Genomic DNA, 21095 nt, shown 5'->3' with positions numbered 1-21095 from the left:
TGGAAATTTTTTGAGCCTTAACTGAAACATTTTCAGATTAACCGATTGTAATGTGGAACGTGAGCTCAAGTCAATTGAAGAATGCATGAAATCACTTCCAGATGTACAACGCATCGTTGAGATAACGGAAGAACCACACGAAAGCCCTCCCAAAACCAAAATTACGAGACTTCCCAGTGTGCTAAGAGAAGCCGAAAAGGCAATCGAGAAGCAGAAGACGTTGAATAATTTGGATTTGAATTTTGGAGAAAGGAAAATGAAGAAAGAAGAATCTGAACAGCGGGGCTTTTTTCAGAGGTGTGCAGCAAAATGTCTCTTTAACAATAATTGGATGGTTTTGAATTGTAGAAAATAATTTATTGACTAGAAAATGTTTATTTTCGTTTTTTAGTCTAGTTAAGAAAGAAACTAAAAGACACAGGGAAAACAATTTCTCGGACGGTGTATCAAATACTCATAGATTTTCTCTTGCCGGAACAAAAACACTTTTTCTGCAAAAACTTAGATCAATATTTATAGAAAAAACCCCCAATTGCGTCAATATTTACTGAAAAAAAAAACAATTTTACAGCTGCAAGCTCCCCGTCGGGTCCTACCGCCTCCAGAAGAAGTCCTACGAAGAATTCCACGTACCAGCTCTCCAACCACGTCCATTCGCCGGAGGAGAAAAGATCACCAGTGTCTCAGAGCTGCCGAAATGGGCTAAGCCAGCGTTCGACGGCTACAAGTCGCTGAACAGGATCCAATCCCGACTCTGTGATTCAGCTCTTCGATCCAAAGAGCATCTCTTGCTCTGTGCTCCAACTGGAGCTGGAAAAACCAACGTGGGGCTGCTCACAATGCTCCAAGAAATTGGAAACCACTTGGCAGAGGATGGAAGTGTGAAGCTCGAGGAGTTCAAGATTGTTTACATTGCTCCGACGAAGTCACTGGTTCAAGAGATGGTTGGAAGCTTTTCGAAACGTCTCGCTCCATTCGGAATCACTGTCGGCGAAATGACTGGTCAAATGAACAAAGAGCAGTTTATGGCGACTCAGGTGATCGTTTGTACGCCGGAGAAGTATGATGTGGTGACGCGAAAAGGCGGAGAGAGAGCCTATAACCAGATGGTTCGGCTGTTGATCATTGATGAGATCCATCTGCTTCACGATGATCGTGGACCGGTGTTGGAGTCGATCGTCGTCAGAACGATTCGTCAAATGGAGCAGAATCACGATGAGTGTCGACTGGTCGGACTTTCAGCAACTCTTCCGAATTAGGAAGATGTGGCGACACGTGAAGACTGAGCATTTGCACTTCTTTGATAACAGCTATCGTCCAGTTCCCCTCAAGCAACAGATTATTGGAGTTACTGAGAAGAATGATGATTCGGCGACGTCACAGGTAAAATTTGTTTGAAGATGGAGTATCCTCAAGGGCGAAACTGTTTTTAAATGAAGTATTCGTGCTCAAAGCACTTCACAATTTCTAGGCCATATTCGGTCAACAGAATATTTTTCAATGTCCTACTTTCGAACATCATTTCCTTTTTTCTATAAAAAAAACTGAGGTGAAATAACTGTATAAATTGAGGATACTCCTGTTCTGAGCAAAATCACATGTGTATTTTTAAATAGTTATTTTTCTCAGAAAAGGTTATCCAGGTCGTGTAATCAGAGAGATCAGAGAGCGTGAAATGGAGTGGTCATCCAAGTGAACTCGAGTCTGGAATTTTTATAAAATTAACTTTCCGTTTATAGCTATTAGCCTTATTTTTCTGATAAGACGACTTTACGTGTTTTTCATACATTTTCTTTCCAGAATTTTTAATTTTCACAGATTTTACTTTTTCCAGGCGATGAATGAAGCGGTGTACGACAAGATCATGAAGCACGCCGGAAAGAGCCAAGTCCTCGTTTTTGTGCATTACCGAAAGGAAACGACAGAAACCGCGAAGGCGATTCGTGACGCGTGCCTCGAGAAGGACACGTTGTCGGCGTTCATGCGTGAGGGATCAGCGAGCACAGAAATCCTGAGAACCGAGGCCGAGCAGGCGAAGAATTTGGATTTGAAGGACCTCTTGCCGTATGGATTCGCTATTCACAACGCTGGAATGAACAGAGTTGATCGTACACTTGTCGAGGATTTGTTCGCTGATCGGCATATTCAGGTAGGGGAAATTTAGAGTTGACAATGCTGAAAATTGAAGATTTGAAACTGAAAAGATGGGATTTTTGAATTAGGGTTCAGCGGCTAGCAGATTTGCAGAAGTGCTTCTTCCAATATGATAACTCACCTTTCTGAAATGGAACAGTTTTTCAATGAATATGAATGTTATTTTCATACTAAGCAAGTCTTTTTCTATAATTTTTCATTTAATTTAATTATAAAAAGTCGGAAATTTCAAAATATAAAGCTGAAAACTGGAGAGATTGAAAATTACAAATTTCGAGCTGAATGCTAATTATTTCGAACCAAAAATGAATATTTGGAGCTGAAAACTGAACAGTTTTGGATTTTGAGACTGATGTTAATCATTTTGTTAGCTGAAAATTTGGTATTCCATGCCAACAAGTACAGAAACACAAAATTCTGAGAATACGTATTTCGCAGCATATTTGAATATCTCGTAGCCACAAAAAGACGATAAGGAGAAGCTTCTCGAGACTCAGGAGCGTAAGAAGAAGGAGAAGCTCAAGGAGAAGGAGCGGGAGCTGTTGGCGGTGTCGGATGAAGTAAAGAAAGAAGAACCAGAGTCCAGTGATGAGGATGATAATCGGAAAGATCAGAGGACGCCTCGGGAGGATCGCAGAAGATCTGTGGAGCGACAGGATCAACGGGAAGATCGTAAAGAGCGTATAAAGTCACCGGATGATCGTGCAGAACGCCGAAGATCCCCCGAGGATTGTAGAGATCGCCTAAGATCCCCTGAAGATCGAACAGAACGGAGATCCCCAAGTGTCGAACGTCGGAAGTCGCCACTACGCCGGGATGAACGACGTCGGCGACACGATTCATTGGAAAATGAAAGAAGATCCAGTGCCACCGCGTCGGAAAAGTCGAGAATGGTATGTTTTCATGTAAACATTGTGGTAAATTAGAGTTTTAATCGAGAAACCGCAGAAATTTTGAAAATTTAAGCAATTACATGCTTTTCCCTATACTAAACGCAGCAAAAATTGAAAAGATTCTGATTTTGATGGTATTAAGACGACTTTTGACTATTTTTTCCCTTCAAAAATTGCAAAATGATCATATTTTCAGCAAGAAACCGAGTACAACGGCGAAGATGAGGAGAAGGGTCTCGACGACAAGGAGCTGAGCACTGTACCGGGAAGCTCGATGGCCAAGATGGACAAGTCGGACACGTGTTTTCAGCTCGACCATTCAGTGTAATTTGTGCAAACACCGTCACGCGCAAATGCAGACATATTTGCACGCACTGTGGTGAAATTCCTCTGGACGAATTCAAATATTTTTTTCCGCCTTTTTTGAAAATTTTTCGAGGCGTCGGTCGAGCTGAATACACGTGATCGGATGTGGTTGGAGCGACGGAGTCGGAACTCCCACAAAAAAAAACAATAAGGAGAAGCTTCTCGAGACTCAGGAGCCTAAGAAGAAGGAGAAGCTCAAGGAGAAGGAGCGGGAGCTGTTGGCGGTGTCGTATGAAGTGAAGAAAGAAGAACCAGAGTCCAATGATGAGGATGATAATCGGAAAGATCAGAGGAAGCCACGGAGGATCGTAGAGAGCGTAGAAGATCGCCGGAACGTCGTCGCCAGCGATACTCAAGTGGCGATCTTCGGAAGTCACCATCACTCCGGGATGAAAGACGTCGGCGACACGATTCATCTGAAAATGAGAGAAGATCCACTGCCACCGCGTCGGAAAAGTCGAGAATGGTATGTTTTCATGTAAGCATTGTGGTAAATAAGAGTTTTAATCGGAAAAACGTAGAAGTTTTTGAAATTTTTGAAAAAAAAAAGAAAAATCTTAAAATTTATTCATTTTTCAGGTCAAACTCGATGAGCCACCAAGTGATTCTGAAGTTTATATTGCAAAAACCAATTTGGCACCGGTTCGTGTTGAAAAATCCGCTGAAAAAGTGAAAAAATCACGAAACTCTGGCCAAAAATTGTCAACTGACAGTTCAGCTGAACTGGGATCCCTGCTGGGTTGGCGGGGAGTTGGATTCTGCCTCGTCGTCTTCATTATCGTCATCATCGGAGTCTACAGTTTCGGAATTTTGTTATTTTTAAATTTTTTTTTTCATTTTGAAAACATGCATTTTTTCAAATTCTCTCTGCAAATTTGGAGACATTTTTATTTTCAGCCAATTTTTTTGTAATTTTTCGATTTTCAATTAAATAATTTTTAGGCACTTCTAGATTTTCAGCCAATTTTTTTCTGAAAGTCAGGCTATCATGATTCCCATTTTTAAGTACTTTTTGTTCATTTTTTCCGTAGAAAAAAGTTTATTCGCAAATTTTAAGTCAATTTCAATCAATTTTTGAGAAAAGCTGGAAATACTCAAATTTCACTGATTTTTTCTGGAAAAGGTGGAAATTTGCAATTTTTTATTATGTTTATTCGCAAAATCTATTGAAAATTTCTCGATTTTCAGTTAATCTTTCCCTAATTTTTTTTCTTGTGTATTCATCATTCTCGCCCATCCACAAAATGTTTACATGAAGATTCTCCTGAAAAAAATGGGATTGTTCGAGTTTTTCTGTCTCCAAATAGTGTGAAATATCATGATTTTCACTAAGATTTTCACTATTTTCAGTTTTTGTTCAGATTTTCCACTCTCTCCACCGTTTCCAGAGCACAAATAAACTACGTGGAACGCGAGGAGCTTCGACCTGTGGACGATGATTATCCGGGACTTTTCTTGCGGCTTCTTCTGAATCCCAGTAGGAAATGACGTGCCGGAGGTCTTTCGCTGAATTTTAGACTGAAAAATGGGGATTTAATGGATGATGGGGATCAGACCTGTGCGGCATTCGGCATTCGGCATATGCCGATGCCGGCATAATGCCGGTTTTTGGAGCATGTGCCGTTATGCCGATTTGAAAATTCACGACATATGCCGAAAATGCCGTTATGCCGAAAAATAAAATGACCGGCATAACGGCATAATGCCGACATTATGACGGCATTATGTCGTTTTTTTCTGCATTTTTGGCTTTGTTTTTTTTTTGTCAAAAACCATATTTTCATAATTTTCGTGTATCCGATGAAACATAAAGATCATGCAAATAGTAAGGTTTCTACGCAGATTGTTCCATTTTTGAGATTTCTTGAAGCTTTTTGCTCGAGCATTTGGAAAATTTCTGCAACAATTTTGGCTTGACTCGAAAATTGTCTGAAAATGCACCAATATGTTTCAAGGCGTGTACATTAAAGGGGGAGTACAGTTTGTGGGTATTTTGCTTAAATAGACTAACACTGGTCCAAAAGCACCGAATTTCATAATGAGACTTCGCAAAAAATTTCCACAAATTTTTATGGCCGGTCAAATTTTCGAAAAAAAAAGAGCCAAATTTTGCTAAAATCTAATATTTCGCGCACTTTTCTTTGTCACAGCTGCTGAATTTCTGTTTTTCGGAAATTATCACCCTTTAATCCTTATTTTAGTAATTTATCTCACGGAAATTCGTTGATTAAGACAACTTTTGGGCCGATTGGCATCCAAAAATGATCAAAATTGGATGCATAGCGGCCCAAAAGTTGTCTCCATTAACGAATTTCCGGCGAGATAAATTACCAAAACAAGGATTAAATGGTGATAATTTCAGAAAAACAAAAATCCAGCAGCTGTGACAAAGAAAAGTGCGCGCGAAATTTTAGATTTTAGCAAAATTTGGCTCTTTTTTTTTTCGAAAATTTGACCGGCCATAAAAAATTTTTGAAAATTTTTTGTGAAGTCTCATTATGAAATTCGGTGGTTTTCAACCAGTTTTAGTCTATTTAAGTAAAATACCCACAAACTGTACTCCCCCTTTAACATACTTCAATTTGTTTTTTGCACGTTTTCAGTAATTTCCATGATATAAAAACAAAAAGTACACTACCAGAGTACTCCATTAAATATTAATTTGAAAATTTTGAAATTATTTTGAAATTTAATGTTTTGGGAAAAAATGAGAATTTTGTGTGAAATTCTCGAAAATCTCACTAATGATCCGTCAGAAGTTGCTCATCGGACTTACATATATGATCGAATGAAATGGATCTAATATGTAAGTCGCATGAGCACCTTCTGACGGATTCCTAGTCGGGGTGTCCCATAGCATTTGGACGGTCTACTTTTCAACTTTTTGCTCTTTTGCCTTCAATTTTGAAATGTGAGTATAAAATTGTAGATACAGAGGTTTTTTGGTATGCTGCATCCGATGTCAATATTAGTTTCCCAAAAAAGTTTGCAGATGCCCTATACAGCTCAAGTGGAGGGGGTTTAATAGCAGTTGGGCGCATTAAAGTACTCCTACAAAAACATAAAAACATCTAACCAGTAAACCCAACTCAATATCTTGTCAAAAACCAAAAATTGTGCATACCTGTAGTGCTACGTCACATACCAAAATCAGACGAATACTATTTTTTAGATATTGGTAATGATATAGAGAACATGGAAGTTTGATTGAAAACATTTGAATCTTGTTGATTTTTTTGTAACTGGAAAACAATAGTTCAAAATGCCGAAATGCCGAATGCCGAATGCCGGCATAATGCCGGTTTTTAGAGCGCGGCATATGCCGAAATGCCGATTTCAAAATTCAAGGCATATGCCGAAAATGCCGTTATGCCGAAAAGAAAAATGGACGGCAAACTGCATTATAAACATTTTTATCGATTTTTTCAATATTAAACAGATATTTAAAAAGCCAAAAAATGAGGGAAAATGTCCCGTTCCCGTGAAAATTTCAAAAACGGGACAACGGGAATTCCCGTTCTCGTGAAAACACCCCAAAAACGGGACAACGGGACAAACGGGACACGGGAATTGACACCCTTGCTGCACAGCGCGGACTGCAGACTTTTCAAATAATAGTTAATATAAAACTTGATTGTACAGATTATTAATAAATTCGATGTTTATAATTTTTTTTTAAACAACAGTGGATATGGGGGAAATTACTGAAACTAAAAGTACTGATTTTTAAAACGTTCAACTGGTTTTTCACAGATTTTTCTCTTTTTTTTTTGTGATATTTCTGCACATTGGGCAAATATGAGTATTTTAAATGGGTGTTAATTAATTAATCAAATATAATTTAAGTTAAACAAAAAAAACAAAAAACTATGCGCGTAAAACATAACGCATTGAGTTCATACTGCGTATTTTGTGAACTACAGTAGCCAGGAAAATTTGACCTAAATTAATAATGGCTTGTGAGCGCGCGCAAAAAAATTAGGCGCCAATTTTTGATTTTTTTTTTCGAGAATTATCTTGTTTTTGTCATCATTTTTGAATAATTTTCCGTTCGACGTGCCGCTTTTTGGGATTTTTTGTTGAAATTTTCACCAATTTTAACGCTTTTTCAGCCATTTTGTCGTTGATCGCCCCAGTTTCTTGTCTATTTTCAATTTGCTGTATTCGTTCCTTGCGTTCATATTTAGGCCATTTAGCTCATCTGGAGCCACCTAATGAGTTTAAAACTTCAAATTTTTGATTTTTCCGGGCGGAATTCCGGTAATTATTCACTTCGTAAAAGTTTTCTCGTTAAATTTGTCGAAATTTTAATTGAAATTTTTTTTTTCTTCGATTTTTCATGATTTGCTATCACATTTCTGCTTTTTATCAACCAATTTCAGCTTGTTTTGAGTTAATTCCTCACGAAATAGATTAATTTTTTAAAGGCGCATGCATTTTCCCACTGCCGATATCCCGTTGCGCACGAGTGTTTGCCTCTCGTGTACTTCTCTCGGACAATTGGCGGGACTTTCGAAATTCATTTTTTGAGGTTTTTCTATTGGATTTTTAGTGTTTTCCGGCAGTTTGTTGAATAATTTAGCTCAAAAATGTTCTAAATTGTGAGATTTATTCGTTTTTAAAGTATAAATTGTGTGACAAGGACCATTGCATCGCTGGGAAGAGCAATAGTTAACTATTTCGCTGGAATTCTAGTAATCGGACGATTCTGTGGACTTATTGAGAGGTTTTTGATATTTTCTTATTGAAGCGTGTTCCTATGCTGAATATTTAGCTGATTTTGCTGCAAAAACAAGTTTTTCGGCCATATGCAAACTGATTCTCGAAAAAAAATCCCAGTTCTCTTAATTTTTCCCATTAATTCTCCTCATTTACGCTTCCAACTCCTACATTTTTGCCTTAAAAGCTTTCCATCTTATTAGCTAGCCAAATGAAGCGAGAATAAACAATTTCTAGCTCTTCTCTCATCTCCAACCATCTGCGTCTCCGCTCTCTTCCCATTTTCGAAAATGTCTTGCTTTGGAGCAGATGGACCGTTGTCAAGGCATTTTTTATCGCTTTTTTTCGTTTTCCCGTGTTTTCAATCGATTTCTCGTTCTCATTTATTCAAAAACAATATTTTCAGCTTAAAATGGAACCGACAGCCGCCGAGAACAACAACAATGTGTGGCTATTCTACCCGAATCTCATCGGTTATGGACGCATAGTACTCGCCATTTTGGCCATGTACTACATGTCGTCAGCGCCATGGTGTGCAATGTTCTGGTGAGTTTTGGCGAGCTGGAAATCGATTTTTGCATCAAAAATTAGCTAATATCCATGTTTACTACTACTTTTCATCTCTTTTTCACTGAAATGTCGAGTATTTTTGCGATGCATGGTAAAGAAATCAAGGTGACCAGGTTTCTTTTCAATTTTCCCCCATAATTGAAGAGTTACAATGCCATCTGACAAGGTTTTTCAGAAGAAAAGTCCTGAAAATTAGATTTTCGTAATTAAAATTTCTCATAATTTCAGCTATGCACTCAGCGCCGGACTCGACGCGTTTGACGGATGGGCGGCACGGACCTACAATCAATCGAGCCGATTTGGAGCAATGCTCGATCAGCTCACCGATCGGTACGTTAAAATTTCTCAAATATGCTGGAAAATTCGAGAAAAAAATTGGATTCGGTAAAATTCTCATATTTTCAGCTGCGCCCTGCTGGCCTTGGTGATGGCGCTCTGCAAGTTCTACCCGGATCACTTGTTCCTGCTTCAACTGTCGGCCGTAATCGACATCGCATCTCACTGGCTTCACCTTCACGCCACTGATCTCTCCGGTGCCACGAGCCACAAGCAGTCTTCGAATTGGCTTCTGAACCTCTACTACACGGATCGATTGTTCCTCGGATTCATGTGCGGCGGAAATGAGGCTTTCTACATTTTGCTCTACATTCGCGCGTTCTGGGCTGGTAAATATTTGATTTATTTTTGCTATAATTTATTAATTCCTCTAATTTTCAGGACCACTGATCTTCAACTTCCACTTCATGTCGATCTTCCCACTCATCGCCTTCCCGATTGCCTTCGTCAAGTCCGCCATCTCCGTCGTCCATCTGTACACTGCCGCCGAGATGGTCGTTGCTCACGATGTGAAGCTCCGTGTTGAGGCTGCTCAGAAGGCCCAATGATCTCCGGATCTCCCCGAAGTCTCCAAGATTCTCCTCTGATTCCCCATGAGCTTTTGTATACACATTCCCCACTACTTAATTCACGAGCTTTACGCTTAGCTTTAGTCCTTTAGTGCTCTCGTCTCAGGAAAATGTTTCCGATTTCCATTTAATTCCAAATTTGAACATATTTCTCTGTAATTTTTTTCCCCGTAATTTTTTTTTTCGCAAATTCCCGATGTACTTACTCTGTAAAATAATATTTATTTTGTTTATTTTATTTTCCATTTATTATTCAATTCGAATTGGTTTTCAGCCAGCCGATTTTATCTATTTTCTCTCAATTTTTATTTCTTGTTTTGATTTTTTTAACCTTAATCCCACGATTTTTGCAGGATATTCGACTATCCCGAGTTGACTACAAACTACAATGGCCGACGAGCTAGCCCGAATCCAGCAGTATGAGTACCGGCAGAACTCCAACTTGGTTCTGTCGGTCGACTACAATCTGACGGATCGGCGTGGCAGAGAGGAGCCGACTGGCGAGGTGCTGCCGATCACGGATAAGGAGATGCGCAAAATGAAGATGGGTGACCGGGCGATCAAGGGAAAAGCGCCGGTGCAGGATCAGAAGAAGAAGAGAAAGAAGAAGGACGACGAGAAAGCACAACAGTTCGGCCGGAATGTCCTTGTCGACAATAATGAGCTCATGGGAGCCTACAAGCCCAGAACCCAGGAGACGAAGCAGACTTATGAAGTGATTTTGTCTTTCATTTTGGACGCACTTGGCGATGTTCCACGCGAGGTTCTGTGCGGAGCCGCTGACGAGGTGCTTCTCACGCTGAAAAACGACAAATTCCGAGATAAAGGTGAGGTGAAAATCGAAGATTTTCAATAAAATTTATATTTTTTTTTCAGAGAAGAAGAAAGAAGTGGAAGCTCTTCTGGGACCGCTCACCGACGATCGTATCGCAGTTCTCATCAACTTATCGAAGAAGATCAGCGATTTTTCGATCGAAGAGGAGAATAAGCCTGAAGGCGATGGAGACATCTACGAGAATGAGGGTGTAAATGTGCAGTTCGACTCGGATGAGGAAGAAGATGACGGTGGGATGGTTAATGAGATCAAAGGTGATAGTGAGGAGGAGAGTGAAGAGGAAGAAGGTGTGGATACAGATTACACGGCAACACTCAAAGGAGATGGTCATTTGACGGAAGATGAGCAAAAAGCACGAGGAATTCTTCATCCACGTGACATCGACGCTCATTGGATCCAAAGATCGCTCGCCAAGTACTTCAAAGATCCTCTGATCGCCCAACAGAAGCAAACGGAAGTCATCGGAATTCTCAAGAACGCCGCCGACGATCGTGACGCCGAGAATCAGCTTGTCCTGCTGTTAGGCTTCGATCAGTTCGAGTTCATCAAGTGCCTTCGCCAGAATCGTCTTATGATCCTCTACTGTACACTTTTGCGTCAGGCGAACGAGAAGGAGCGTCTCCAAATCGAAGATGATATGCGATCTCGTCCAGAGCTTCATCCGATTCTTGCACTTCTTCAGGAGACTGATGAGGGATCTGTTGTGCAGGTGGAAAAGTCGAAACGAGACGCGGAGAAGTCGAAGAAGGCCGCCACAGCAGCAAATGAAGCCATCAGTGCGGGACAGTGGCAGGCGGGCCGCAAGATGTTGGATCTAAACGATCTCACGTTCAGTCAAGGATCTCATTTGATGAGCAATAAAAGGTAAATACAATTTTATTTTAAAAGTACGATTTTCCATTAGAAAATTAAGGAAATTTGATTCATTATGCACTTTAAAAGTCCACATTCCCAAAAAACCCTAAAATTCTCAATTTTGCAGATGCGAGCTCCCCGACGGATCCTACCGCCGCCAGAAAAAGTCCTACGAAGAAATCCACGTACCAGCCCTCAAACCACGACCATTTGCTGAAGGAGAGAAGCTCGTCAGTGTCTCAGAGCTCCCGAAATGGGCCCAACCGGCTTTCGACGGCTACAAGTCGCTGAACAGGATCCAATCCCGACTCTGTGATTCAGCTCTTCGATCCAAAGAGCATCTCTTGCTCTGTGCTCCAACTGGAGCTGGAAAGACGAACGTGGCGCTGCTCACGATGCTCCAAGAAATCGGAAACCACTTGGCAGAGGATGGAAGTGTGAAGCTCGATGAGTTCAAGATTGTCTACATTGCTCCGATGAAGTCACTGGTTCAAGAGATGGTTGGAAGCTTCTCAAAACGTCTTGCTCCATTCGGAATCACTGTCGGCGAAATGACCGGAGATGCTCAAATGAGCAAAGAGCAGTTCATGGCGACACAAGTGATCGTTTGTACGCCGGAAAAGTATGATGTGGTGACGCGAAAAGGCGGAGAGAGAGCCTATAACCAGATGGTTCGGCTGTTGATCATTGATGAGATCCATCTGCTTCACGATGATCGTGGACCGGTGTTGGAGTCGATCGTCGTCAGAACGATTCGTCAAATGGAGCAGAATCACGATGAGTGCCGACTGGTCGGACTTTCAGCAACTCTTCCGAATTATCAAGATGTGGCGACGTTCTTGCGAGTGAAGCCTGAGCATTTGCACTTCTTTGATAACAGCTATCGTCCAGTTCCCCTCGAGCAACAATATATTGGAGTTACTGAGAAGAAGGCTTTGAAGAGGTTCCAGGCGATGAACGAAGTGGTGTACGACAAGATTATGGAGCACGCCGGAAAGAGCCAAGTCCTCGTTTTTGTGCATTCCCGAAAGGAAACTGCGAAAACCGCGAAAGCGATTCGTGACGCGTGCCTCGAGAAGGACACGCTGTCGGCGTTCATGCGTGAGGGCTCAGCGAGCACAGAAATCCTGAGAACCGAGGCCGAGCAGGCGAAGAATTTGGATTTGAAGGACCTCTTGCCGTATGGATTCGCTATTCATCACGCTGGAATGAACAGAGTTGATCGTACACTCGTCGAGGATTTGTTCGCTGATCGGCATATTCAGGTAGGGGAATCGAAAATTTCCCGAAAATATTTCAAATCTTCAAAATATTATTTTTCAGGTGCTCTTTTCGACTGCAACTCTCGCTTGGGGAGTCAATCTGCCGGCTCATACTGTAATCATCAAGGGAACTCAGATCTATAACCCGGAAAAAGGACGTTGGACAGAGCTCGGAGCACTCGACATCATGCAAATGCTCGGAAGAGCCGGACGTCCACAGTACGATGATCGCGGAGAGGGAATTCTCATCACAAATCACTCGGAGCTCCAGTATTATCTCTCGCTGATGAATCAACAGCTTCCTGTCGAGTCGCAGATGGTCTCACGGCTCACTGATATGCTCAACGCTGAGGTTGTGCTCGGCACTGTCAGTAGTGTGTCGGAGGCGACGAATTGGTTGGGTTACACTTTCCTTTTTGTGAGAATGTTGAAGAATCCGACGCTTTATGGAATTACACATGAGCAAGCGGTAGGTTAAGCTTGAAATTTTAGCATTTTTCATAGAAAACCCTAAAATTCTCCAATTTTCAGCGCGCCGATCCTCTTCTAGAACAACGTCGTGCCGATCTCATCCACACAGCTTGCGTGCTTCTGGACAAGGCCGGACTCATCAAATATGACAAGCGAAGCGGAATCATTCAGGCCACCGAGCTCGGGCGCATCGCTTCTCACTTCTACTGCACATACGAGTCGATGCAAACCTACAACAAGCTGCTGGTCGAGACGTGCTCGGATATCGATCTCTTCAGAATTTTCTCGATGAGCTCCGAATTCAAGTTGCTGTCGGTTCGCGATGAGGAGAAGCTGGAACTTCAGAAGATGGCAGAGCACGCGCCGATTCCGATCAAGGAGAACCTGGATGAAGCGTCGGCGAAGACGAATGTCCTTCTTCAAGCCTATATCTCACAGTTGAAGCTCGAAGGATTCGCGCTTCAGGCGGATATGGTCTTCGTGGCTCAGAGTGCCGGACGACTCTTCAGAGCTCTTTTCGAGATTGTGCTATGGAGAGGTTGGGCTGGGCTCGCTCAGAAGGTGCTCACTCTTTGCAAGATGGTTACACAACGGCAATGGGGATCGTTGAACCCGCTGCATCAGTTCAAGAAGATCCCGAGCGAGGTGGTTCGATCGATTGACAAGAAGAACTACTCGTTCGATAGACTGTATGACTTGGATCAACACCAGCTGGGAGATTTGATTAAGATGCCGAAGATGGGAAAGCCGCTCTTCAAGTTCATTCGCCAGTTTCCGAAGCTTGAGATGACTACTCTCATCCAGCCGATCACAAGAACCACCATGAGAATCGAGCTGACAATTACGCCAGACTTCAAGTGGGATGAGAAGGTGCACGGAAGCGCCGAAGGTTTCTGGATCTTCATTGAGGATACCGATGGCGAGAAGATCCTTCATCACGAGTTCTTCCTGCTCAAGCAAAAGTTCTGCTCGGATGAGCATGTTGTGAAGATGATTGTGCCGATGTTCGATCCGATGCCACCACTCTACTACGTTCGGATCGTGTCGGATCGATGGATCGGCGCGGAGACGGTGTTGCCAATCTCGTTCCGTCATTTGATTCTGCCTGAGAAGTACCCTCCACCGACAGAGTTGCTCGATCTGCAGCCGTTGCCAATTTCTGCAGTTACGAATAAGGAATTTCAGACAGTTTTTGCTGAAAGTGGATTCAAGGTGTTCAATCCGATTCAGACACAGGTAAGGAATCGATTTTTGCTTTAAAAATAAGAATTTTCCGACTTTTCAAATTATTTTTCAAGTTTTTTAATAATTAAAGTACCCAATTTCAGAAAAACATTTCAATTTTTCAGGTATTCCGCACGGTCTTCGAATCCAACGAAAATGTGATCGTGTGTGCTCCAAATGGCTCCGGAAAAACCGCAATCGCCGAGCTCGCCGTTCTCCGTCACTTTGAGAATACACCAGAAGCCAAGGCAGTCTACATTACACCAATGGAGGATATGGCGACAAAAGTCTACGCAGACTGGAAGCGACGTCTCGAACCGGCCATCGGACACACGATTGTGCTGCTCACCGGCGAGCAAACGATGGATTTGAAGTTGGCTCAACGCGGACAGCTCATCATTTCGACGCCAGAACGATGGGATAACATCTCGCGGCGTTGGAAGCAGAGAAAAAGTGTGCAGAATGTGAAGTTGTTCATTGCGGATGACTTGCACATGATTGGTGCCAGCAATGGGGTTAGTAGAAGCTCGATGAGTATTGAAAAATTTAAATTTAAAAGTTTACTGCTATTCTAAACCCAAAACAGCCAAAAACTACCAAATTTCATAATAAAACGCACTAAAAAATTTAACGTTTTTGGATAAAAATACCTTTATTAGCTTATTATTAGCTTTGTGGTTTTTAGACCTGAAAAAGCCAAAAACTACCAAATTTCGCGATAAGAAATTCCAAAAAAAATTCAAAAAATAGTTATGACGGTTCAAAACTTAAAAAAAAACGTTCTAACTTGTGGAACTAAGTTTTTATTCGATAATACCCCTTTAATGCATATTTTGGTAATTTATTGCATGTTAAAGGGTTATTATCGAATAGAAACTTAGTTCCGCAAGTTATAACGTTTTTTTCCAGAATTTTGAACCGTCATAACTATTTTTGAATTTTTTTGAAATTCTTATCGCGAAATTTAGTAGTTTTTGGCTGTTTTTTGTCCAAAAACCGCCATTGTTAAATTAATCATCGAAAAAAAATTAAATTTGAAGGTTTACTGCTATTTTAGACCCAAAACCGGCAAATTTCATATTAAGCCGCTCTAAAAAATTTTTAAGTTTTGGAAAAAATACCTATTTTCAGCTAGAATCTCAAATTTTACGAAAATTTGAAATTTTAGCTGGAAATAGGCTTTTTTCCAAAATTTTGGACCGTCATACCTAATTTCTTTTTTAAAAATACATTTTTAGAGCGTCTTTTTACGAAATTTGAACTTTTTTGGCTATTTTTTGTCTAAAAACCACCAAAAATTTTAAATTTGAAGGTTTACTGCTATTTTAGACCCAAAATGGCCCGAACCTACCAAAGTCGCTCTAAAAAATTTAATGTTTTGGAAAAAATACCTATTTTCAGTTGAAATCTCAAATTTTACGAAAATTTGAAATTTTAGCTGGGAATAGGCTTTTTTTTCGAACATTTTGGACCGTCATACCTAATTTCTTTTTAAAAAATACATTTTTCGAGCGTCTTTTTACGAAATTTGGAGTTTTTTTGGCTATTTTTTGTCTAAAAGCCACCGGAAATTTTTTAAATAGTCCGTGAACATTTAAAAGTCTAAATTTATATATTTTAAAAAATTTCCTGAAAAATTTCAATTCCATTTTTCCAGGCGGTGTTCGAAGTGGTGTGCTCTCGAACTCGCTACATTTCATCTCAACTCGAATCTGCCGTCCGTGTCGTTGCTCTTTCCTCATCGCTCACCAATGCTCGTGATCTCGGAATGTGGCTCGGATGTTCCGCGTCGGCAACCTTTAACTTCATGCCGTCGACTCGTCCAGTGCCGCTCGATTTGGAGATCAAATCGTTCAATTTGTCGCACAACGCGTCGAGATTCGCTGCAATGGAGCGTCCTGTGTATCAGGCGATTTGCAGACACGCCGGAAAGTTGGAACCGAAACCAGCGTTGGTTTTTGTTCCAGGTAAAAATCTAGATAATTTGGAAAGTCTAGGGATTTCGACAGATTCAACAGATTTTATCGATAATTTGCTGCAAAATCAAGTCTCAGAAGTTGTAGAATTTCAAATTTTTCACAAATTTTAGTAAAAATCCCCGAAATTCGATTTGGGTGGCATTTTTCGATTTTTCGATGTTTTTCAGTGAAAATCGAAAAAAAAATTCAGAAAAATTAACCATAAAATATGATTTTTTAAAAATCTAATTTTGCTTATCAGAAAAATCCGAAATTTTTTTGAAAATAAAAAACGATAAAAGAACATTTTCGATTTTTTGATTTTTCGATTTTCTAAAAAAATCGAAAAACGAACACCCTTGTTTCTTCTGCAAAATCTCTTTTTGCAAATCTCAATAAAAATTCCCAAAATTTCAGTGCGTCGTCAAACCCGCCCAGTCGCAGTAGCTCTTCTCACAATGGCGTTGGCCGACGGAGCGCCGAAACGATTCCTCCGGCTCGCCGAGCACGACGACACATTCCAGGCGCTGCTGGCGGATATTGAAGACGAATCGCTCCGTGAATCAGTTTCCTGTGGAGTCGGTTTCCTGCACGAGGGCACCGCGCCGAAAGATGTACACATTGTACAGCAGCTCTTCGAGAGTAACGCCATTCAGGTGTGCGTTGTGCCACGTGGAATGTGCTATCAAATCGAGATGAGCGCATATCTGGTGGTGGTGATGGATACGCAGTTCTACAATGGAAAATATCATGTTTATGAGGATTATCCGATTGCTGATATGCTTCATATGGTTGGACTTGCGAATCGGCCGATTTTGGATTCAGACGGTGAGTTTTGAGCTGAAATTGGATGGAAATAGCTGAAAATTGAAAAAAAAAATCAATTTTTTCAACATGATGCACGTTTTTAGTTAAAAAAAAATCACAAAAAACACTATTTTTCGTTCCTAAATTTATTTAAAAAACGTTTCAAAATCAAATTTGTATCTAAAAACTTCCACTTTTCAATAAAAATGCCTAATTTTCAGCCAAATGCGTGGTAATGTGCCAGACGTCGAAACGGGCGTACTACAAGAAGTTCCTGTGCGATCCGCTGCCCGTCGAATCTCATTTGGATCATTGCCTACACGATCACTTCAACGCTGAAATCGTCACGAAGACTATCGAGAATAAGCAAGACGCCATTGATGTAAGCAAGAAAAAAAAATATGGAAAATCGTGTCGAGACCCGCTCAAAAAATCCGGCGTTTCGACTTACCCGCTATCCTAGTTCCCTGGAATCGTGATGACTCGTTGAGGCACCACGTTTTCAAGATCTGTTCAAAAACAAGATCTACATTTTGAAGATCTACTTTTCCAGGATCTGGCACCGTGCCAACTGCGGTTTTTTTCGATAAAAAACGAAACAACGATGCTCCGATGTTACGCGTCGCGTGTTGTTTAGCGATCAGAAAAATATATTATGAAATTTTCTTTTAGAAGATACGCTTAACAACACGCGACGTGTAACATCGGAGCATCGTTGTTTCGTTTTTTATCGAAAAAAAAACCGCAGTTGGCACAGTGCCAGATCCTGGAAACGTAAATATTTTTTTTGTTGATCTTCAAAATGTAGATCTTGTTTTTGAACAGATCTTGAAAACGTGATGCCTCAAAAAAAAAGTGTAAAATCTTGTCGAGACCCGCCAAAAAACCGCGGTTTCGACTTCTCCGCTATTCCAGTCCCCTGGAATCGTGATGACTTGTTGATTTTGTTGTTGTTTACTGGTTGTAAACAACCAATTGTTTACAATTTGTTGACTATATTCCTGTTAGCAATGGCTAATTGTTGTGCTCGCGTGGCCTAATGGATAAGGCACCGGACTCCGGAACCGGGAATGGGGGTTCAAGTCCCTCCGCGAGCTATTAGTTTTTTGCAAAAAATATTTTATTTCAAAATTTTTTAAAGTAATTACTTTGAGAAAGTCCATAAAATTCTTTTTTTTTCAGTACCTAACATGGACACTTCTCTACCGCCGAATGACACAAAATCCGAACTACTACAATCTTCAAGGAACCACACATCGTCATCTCTCGGATGCTCTTTCGGAGCTCGTCGAGCTTACGCTTAAAGACTTGGAGAATAGTAAATGTATTGCGGTGAAGGATGAGATGGACACGGTCTCGTTGAATTTGGGAATGATTGCCTCGTACTATTATATCAGTTATCAGACGATTGGTTAGTTTTTTTTTCTGAAATATTTTGAAAGAAAATTTCATTAATTCAATTTCAGAGCTCTTCTCAATGTCACTGAAGGAGAAAACCAAGACACGCGCTCTCATCGAGATCATCTCAGCATCCAGTGAATTCGGAAATGTTCCGATGCGTCACAAGGAGGATGTGATTCTTCGACAGCTCGCCGAACGCCTTCCAGGACAGCTTAAGAATCAAAAGTTCACGGATCCCCACGTCAAAGTCAACTTGCTCATTCATGCTCATTTGTCACGTGTCAAACTGACCGCCGAGCTCAACAAGGACACGGAGCTCATTGTGCTCCGCGCGTGCCGACTCGTTCAGGCTTGCGTCGACGTGCTCTCTTCGAATGGATGGTTGTCGCCGGCGATTCACGCGATGGAGCTCTCACAGATGCTCACACAGGCGATGTACTCGAATGAGCCGTACTTGAAGCAGTTACCGCATTGTTCGGCGGCTCTTCTCGAACGAGCAAAAGCTAAAGAGGTCACATCTGTCTTTGAGCTTCTCGAGCTGGAAAACGACGATCGATCGGATATTCTGCAAATGGAGGGAGCCGAGCTGGCCGATGTGGCACGATTCTGCAATCATTATCCATCGATTGAGGTGGCCACAGAGCTTGAGAACGACGTGGTGACGAGCAACGATAATCTGATGTTGGCTGTTTCACTGGAACGAGACAATGATATTGATGGACTCGCACCGCCCGTCGTCGCACCATTGTTCCCGCAGAAACGAAAGGAAGAGGGATGGTGGTTGGTTATTGGAGATTCCGAATCCAATGCATTGTTGACTATTAAAAGGTATGGGAGAGTTTTCTGAAATATTGGAGAAAATTCGAATTTTTGGTTTTCGAGTTATTTTTATAAATTTATAAATTATAATTTTAACAAATTTATAATTTCAAAATTAAAAATCTCAACTTTCAGACTTGTGATCAACGAAAAGTCGTCGGTTCAGTTGGACTTTGCCGCTCCACGACCCGGGCACCACAAATTCAAGCTCTTCTTCATCTCGGACTCGTACCTCGGCGCGGATCAGGAATTCGACGTCGCCTTCAAGGTTGAGGAGCCGGGACGCAGCAATCGCAAGCGAAAGCACGAGAAGGAAGAGGATTAAGCCGCCGCCGTCACCCACTCCCTGGTCATTTTTATTTTATTTGTATTATTATTATTATTCTTTTCAACTCTCAAAATCACACCCATTTTCTTATCAATTTTTGGTTTTCCCTTAAAAAATTTTTAAAATCTAAATATTTCTCATTCAAAAACACTATGATCTTCCCCTCCCTAAAACTCCCATTTGTTTGTTTTTGTTAAATTATTCAATTTTTTCCATTTACCTTTTTTCCTTTTGTTGAAAATTTAACATTATCTGGTTGTTGTAAAGCGAGATTTACCCCTCCTCCTCGTTGTTTTATAAAACAAACGCGTTTAAAAAATTAAGAAATAAATAATTTATCATGTGATAAGGGACATTTTCTAGGGAATTTGGAAAAAAAAGCGGAATAGGTTCCTAAAAAATTTTCGTCGAGTCAACAGTGAAATCCTCTCGAAGTAGCCGTTGAGATATGGGCGGCGGAGCCATTCCAGTCGGAATATGCAAAAATTGAAAAATTAAGCAATTTTCAGTGATTCTATGTTCCGTTTCATTAGAAAAATATAAATATCCAATTTTCCAATTCCCAACCAAAAACTATGAAAAAGTGGCAAAAATTGGGCATTTTATGGCCAAAATTCACAATTTTGAAATTTCTCTAAAATTGTTAATTTTATAGTTAGAGGACTCAAAATTGATCTCCGAACCCTAAAAAATTGTCCTTCTCTATTTCTATACGTTTGGTACATTTTCAGAAAATTATTTTTTTGTCCAAAAAAAGTACAGATGGATGAAAAATCGAAATGGGCAAAAACAAAAAGTTGTCTAAATTTGTTGAAAACGGCTAATTCATGTATGCTGAATTAAGAAAATCTAGGTTTAATCCATCAAAAACTATTAAAAAGTGGCAAAAATGGCCAATTTATGGCAAAAAAGCACAACTTTGAAACTCCTCTAAAATGGTTAATTTTATAGTTAGAGGACTCAAAATTGATCAGTAAACATTCAAAAATGCCCCTTTTCAGTCTTTGATGGTTTCGAACGATTTCAGAAAAACTTTTTTTTGCCAAAATGAAAAAAAAAGGACAGTCATTAGATGACCAAAAAAAATTTGGGCAAAAATAAAAATAAAATTTATGGCTAGTTCAGTGAATAAAGGACTCAAAAATATAATGCTGGTAATTATTTCTAAGTGTTTATTGTCTCAGAGCCATCTCTGAAAAAACAGATTTTTTTTCGAAAATTTCAAAAAGTTAGTAGAAATTCGATTTTTGACATATCTATTCTCTCTTTTTTATTTAAACATGTGTTTCAGTGAATAAAGGACTCGAAAATATAATGCTGGTAATTATTTCTAAGTGTTTATTGTCTCAGAGCCAACTCTGAAAAAACAGATTTTTTTTCGAAAATTTCAAAAAAATCGTAGAAATTTGATTTTTGACATATCTATTCTCTTTTATTTTTAAACATGTAGTTCAGTGAATAATCTATTCACTTTTTCGACCGTTTTCCGAAAAATTATTTTTTTTGCCAAAGAATGAATGGCATGGCT

General features: G+C 40.3%; 2 protein-coding genes, 3 non-coding genes and 2 pseudogenes across 7 annotated transcripts; 6 read left to right on the top strand and 1 right to left on the bottom strand.

Moving 5' to 3' along the window:
• The first annotated feature begins 36 nt into the window (after window positions 1-36).
• Window positions 37-2164, top strand: Y46G5A.6 (annotated as a pseudogene). Its single transcript has 3 exons — window positions 37-297; window positions 572-1383; window positions 1835-2164. Coding segments are annotated over exons 1-3 (1403 nt in total).
• Window positions 2165-2614: 450 nt separating this feature from the next.
• Y46G5A.43 lies at window positions 2615-4325 on the top strand (annotated as a pseudogene). Its single transcript has 4 exons — window positions 2615-3047; window positions 3244-3369; window positions 3566-3883; window positions 3993-4325. Coding segments are annotated over exons 1-4 (1210 nt in total).
• A 4211-nt stretch (window positions 4326-8536) lies between these two features.
• Window positions 8537-9839, top strand: pisy-1 (CDP-diacylglycerol--inositol 3-phosphatidyltransferase). Its single transcript, NM_064310.5, has 4 exons — window positions 8537-8678; window positions 8931-9032; window positions 9108-9367; window positions 9420-9839. Exons 1-4 carry the CDS (start codon window positions 8545-8547, stop codon window positions 9584-9586), a joined length of 663 nt encoding a protein of 220 aa, NP_496711.1. The 5' UTR covers window positions 8537-8544; the 3' UTR covers window positions 9587-9839.
• Y46G5A.40 lies at window positions 8728-8869 on the top strand. The gene has a single exon (NR_023954.1). It is a non-coding gene; the product is annotated as a small nucleolar RNA Y46G5A.40 (small nucleolar RNA).
• A 121-nt stretch (window positions 9840-9960) lies between the features above and the next one.
• Window positions 9961-19908, top strand: snrp-200 (U5 small nuclear ribonucleoprotein 200 kDa helicase). The gene is made up of 12 exons (NM_001381632.2): window positions 9961-10434; window positions 10484-11306; window positions 11425-12562; window positions 12621-13028; window positions 13091-14266; window positions 14380-14769; window positions 15912-16221; window positions 16630-17040; window positions 17241-17401; window positions 18202-18430; window positions 18486-19248; window positions 19375-19908. Exons 1-12 carry the CDS (start codon window positions 9996-9998, stop codon window positions 19562-19564), a joined length of 6438 nt encoding a protein of 2145 aa, NP_001366952.1. The 5' UTR covers window positions 9961-9995; the 3' UTR covers window positions 19565-19908.
• Window positions 18045-18115, top strand: Y46G5A.t1. The gene has a single exon. It is a non-coding gene; the product is annotated as a tRNA-Arg (tRNA).
• On the bottom strand, window positions 18048-18118 carry Y46G5A.45. The gene has a single exon (NR_051807.1). It is a non-coding gene; the product is annotated as an Unclassified non-coding RNA Y46G5A.45 (non-coding RNA).
• Window positions 19909-21095: the final 1187 nt, after the last annotated feature.

Source organism: Caenorhabditis elegans, chromosome II (genome assembly GCF_000002985.6).
Source record: "Caenorhabditis elegans chromosome II".
NCBI lineage: Eukaryota > Metazoa > Nematoda > Chromadorea > Rhabditida > Rhabditidae > Caenorhabditis > Caenorhabditis elegans.
Note: the sequence above shows the minus strand (reverse complement) of the source record. Positions and strands in the feature narration are given on the sequence as shown.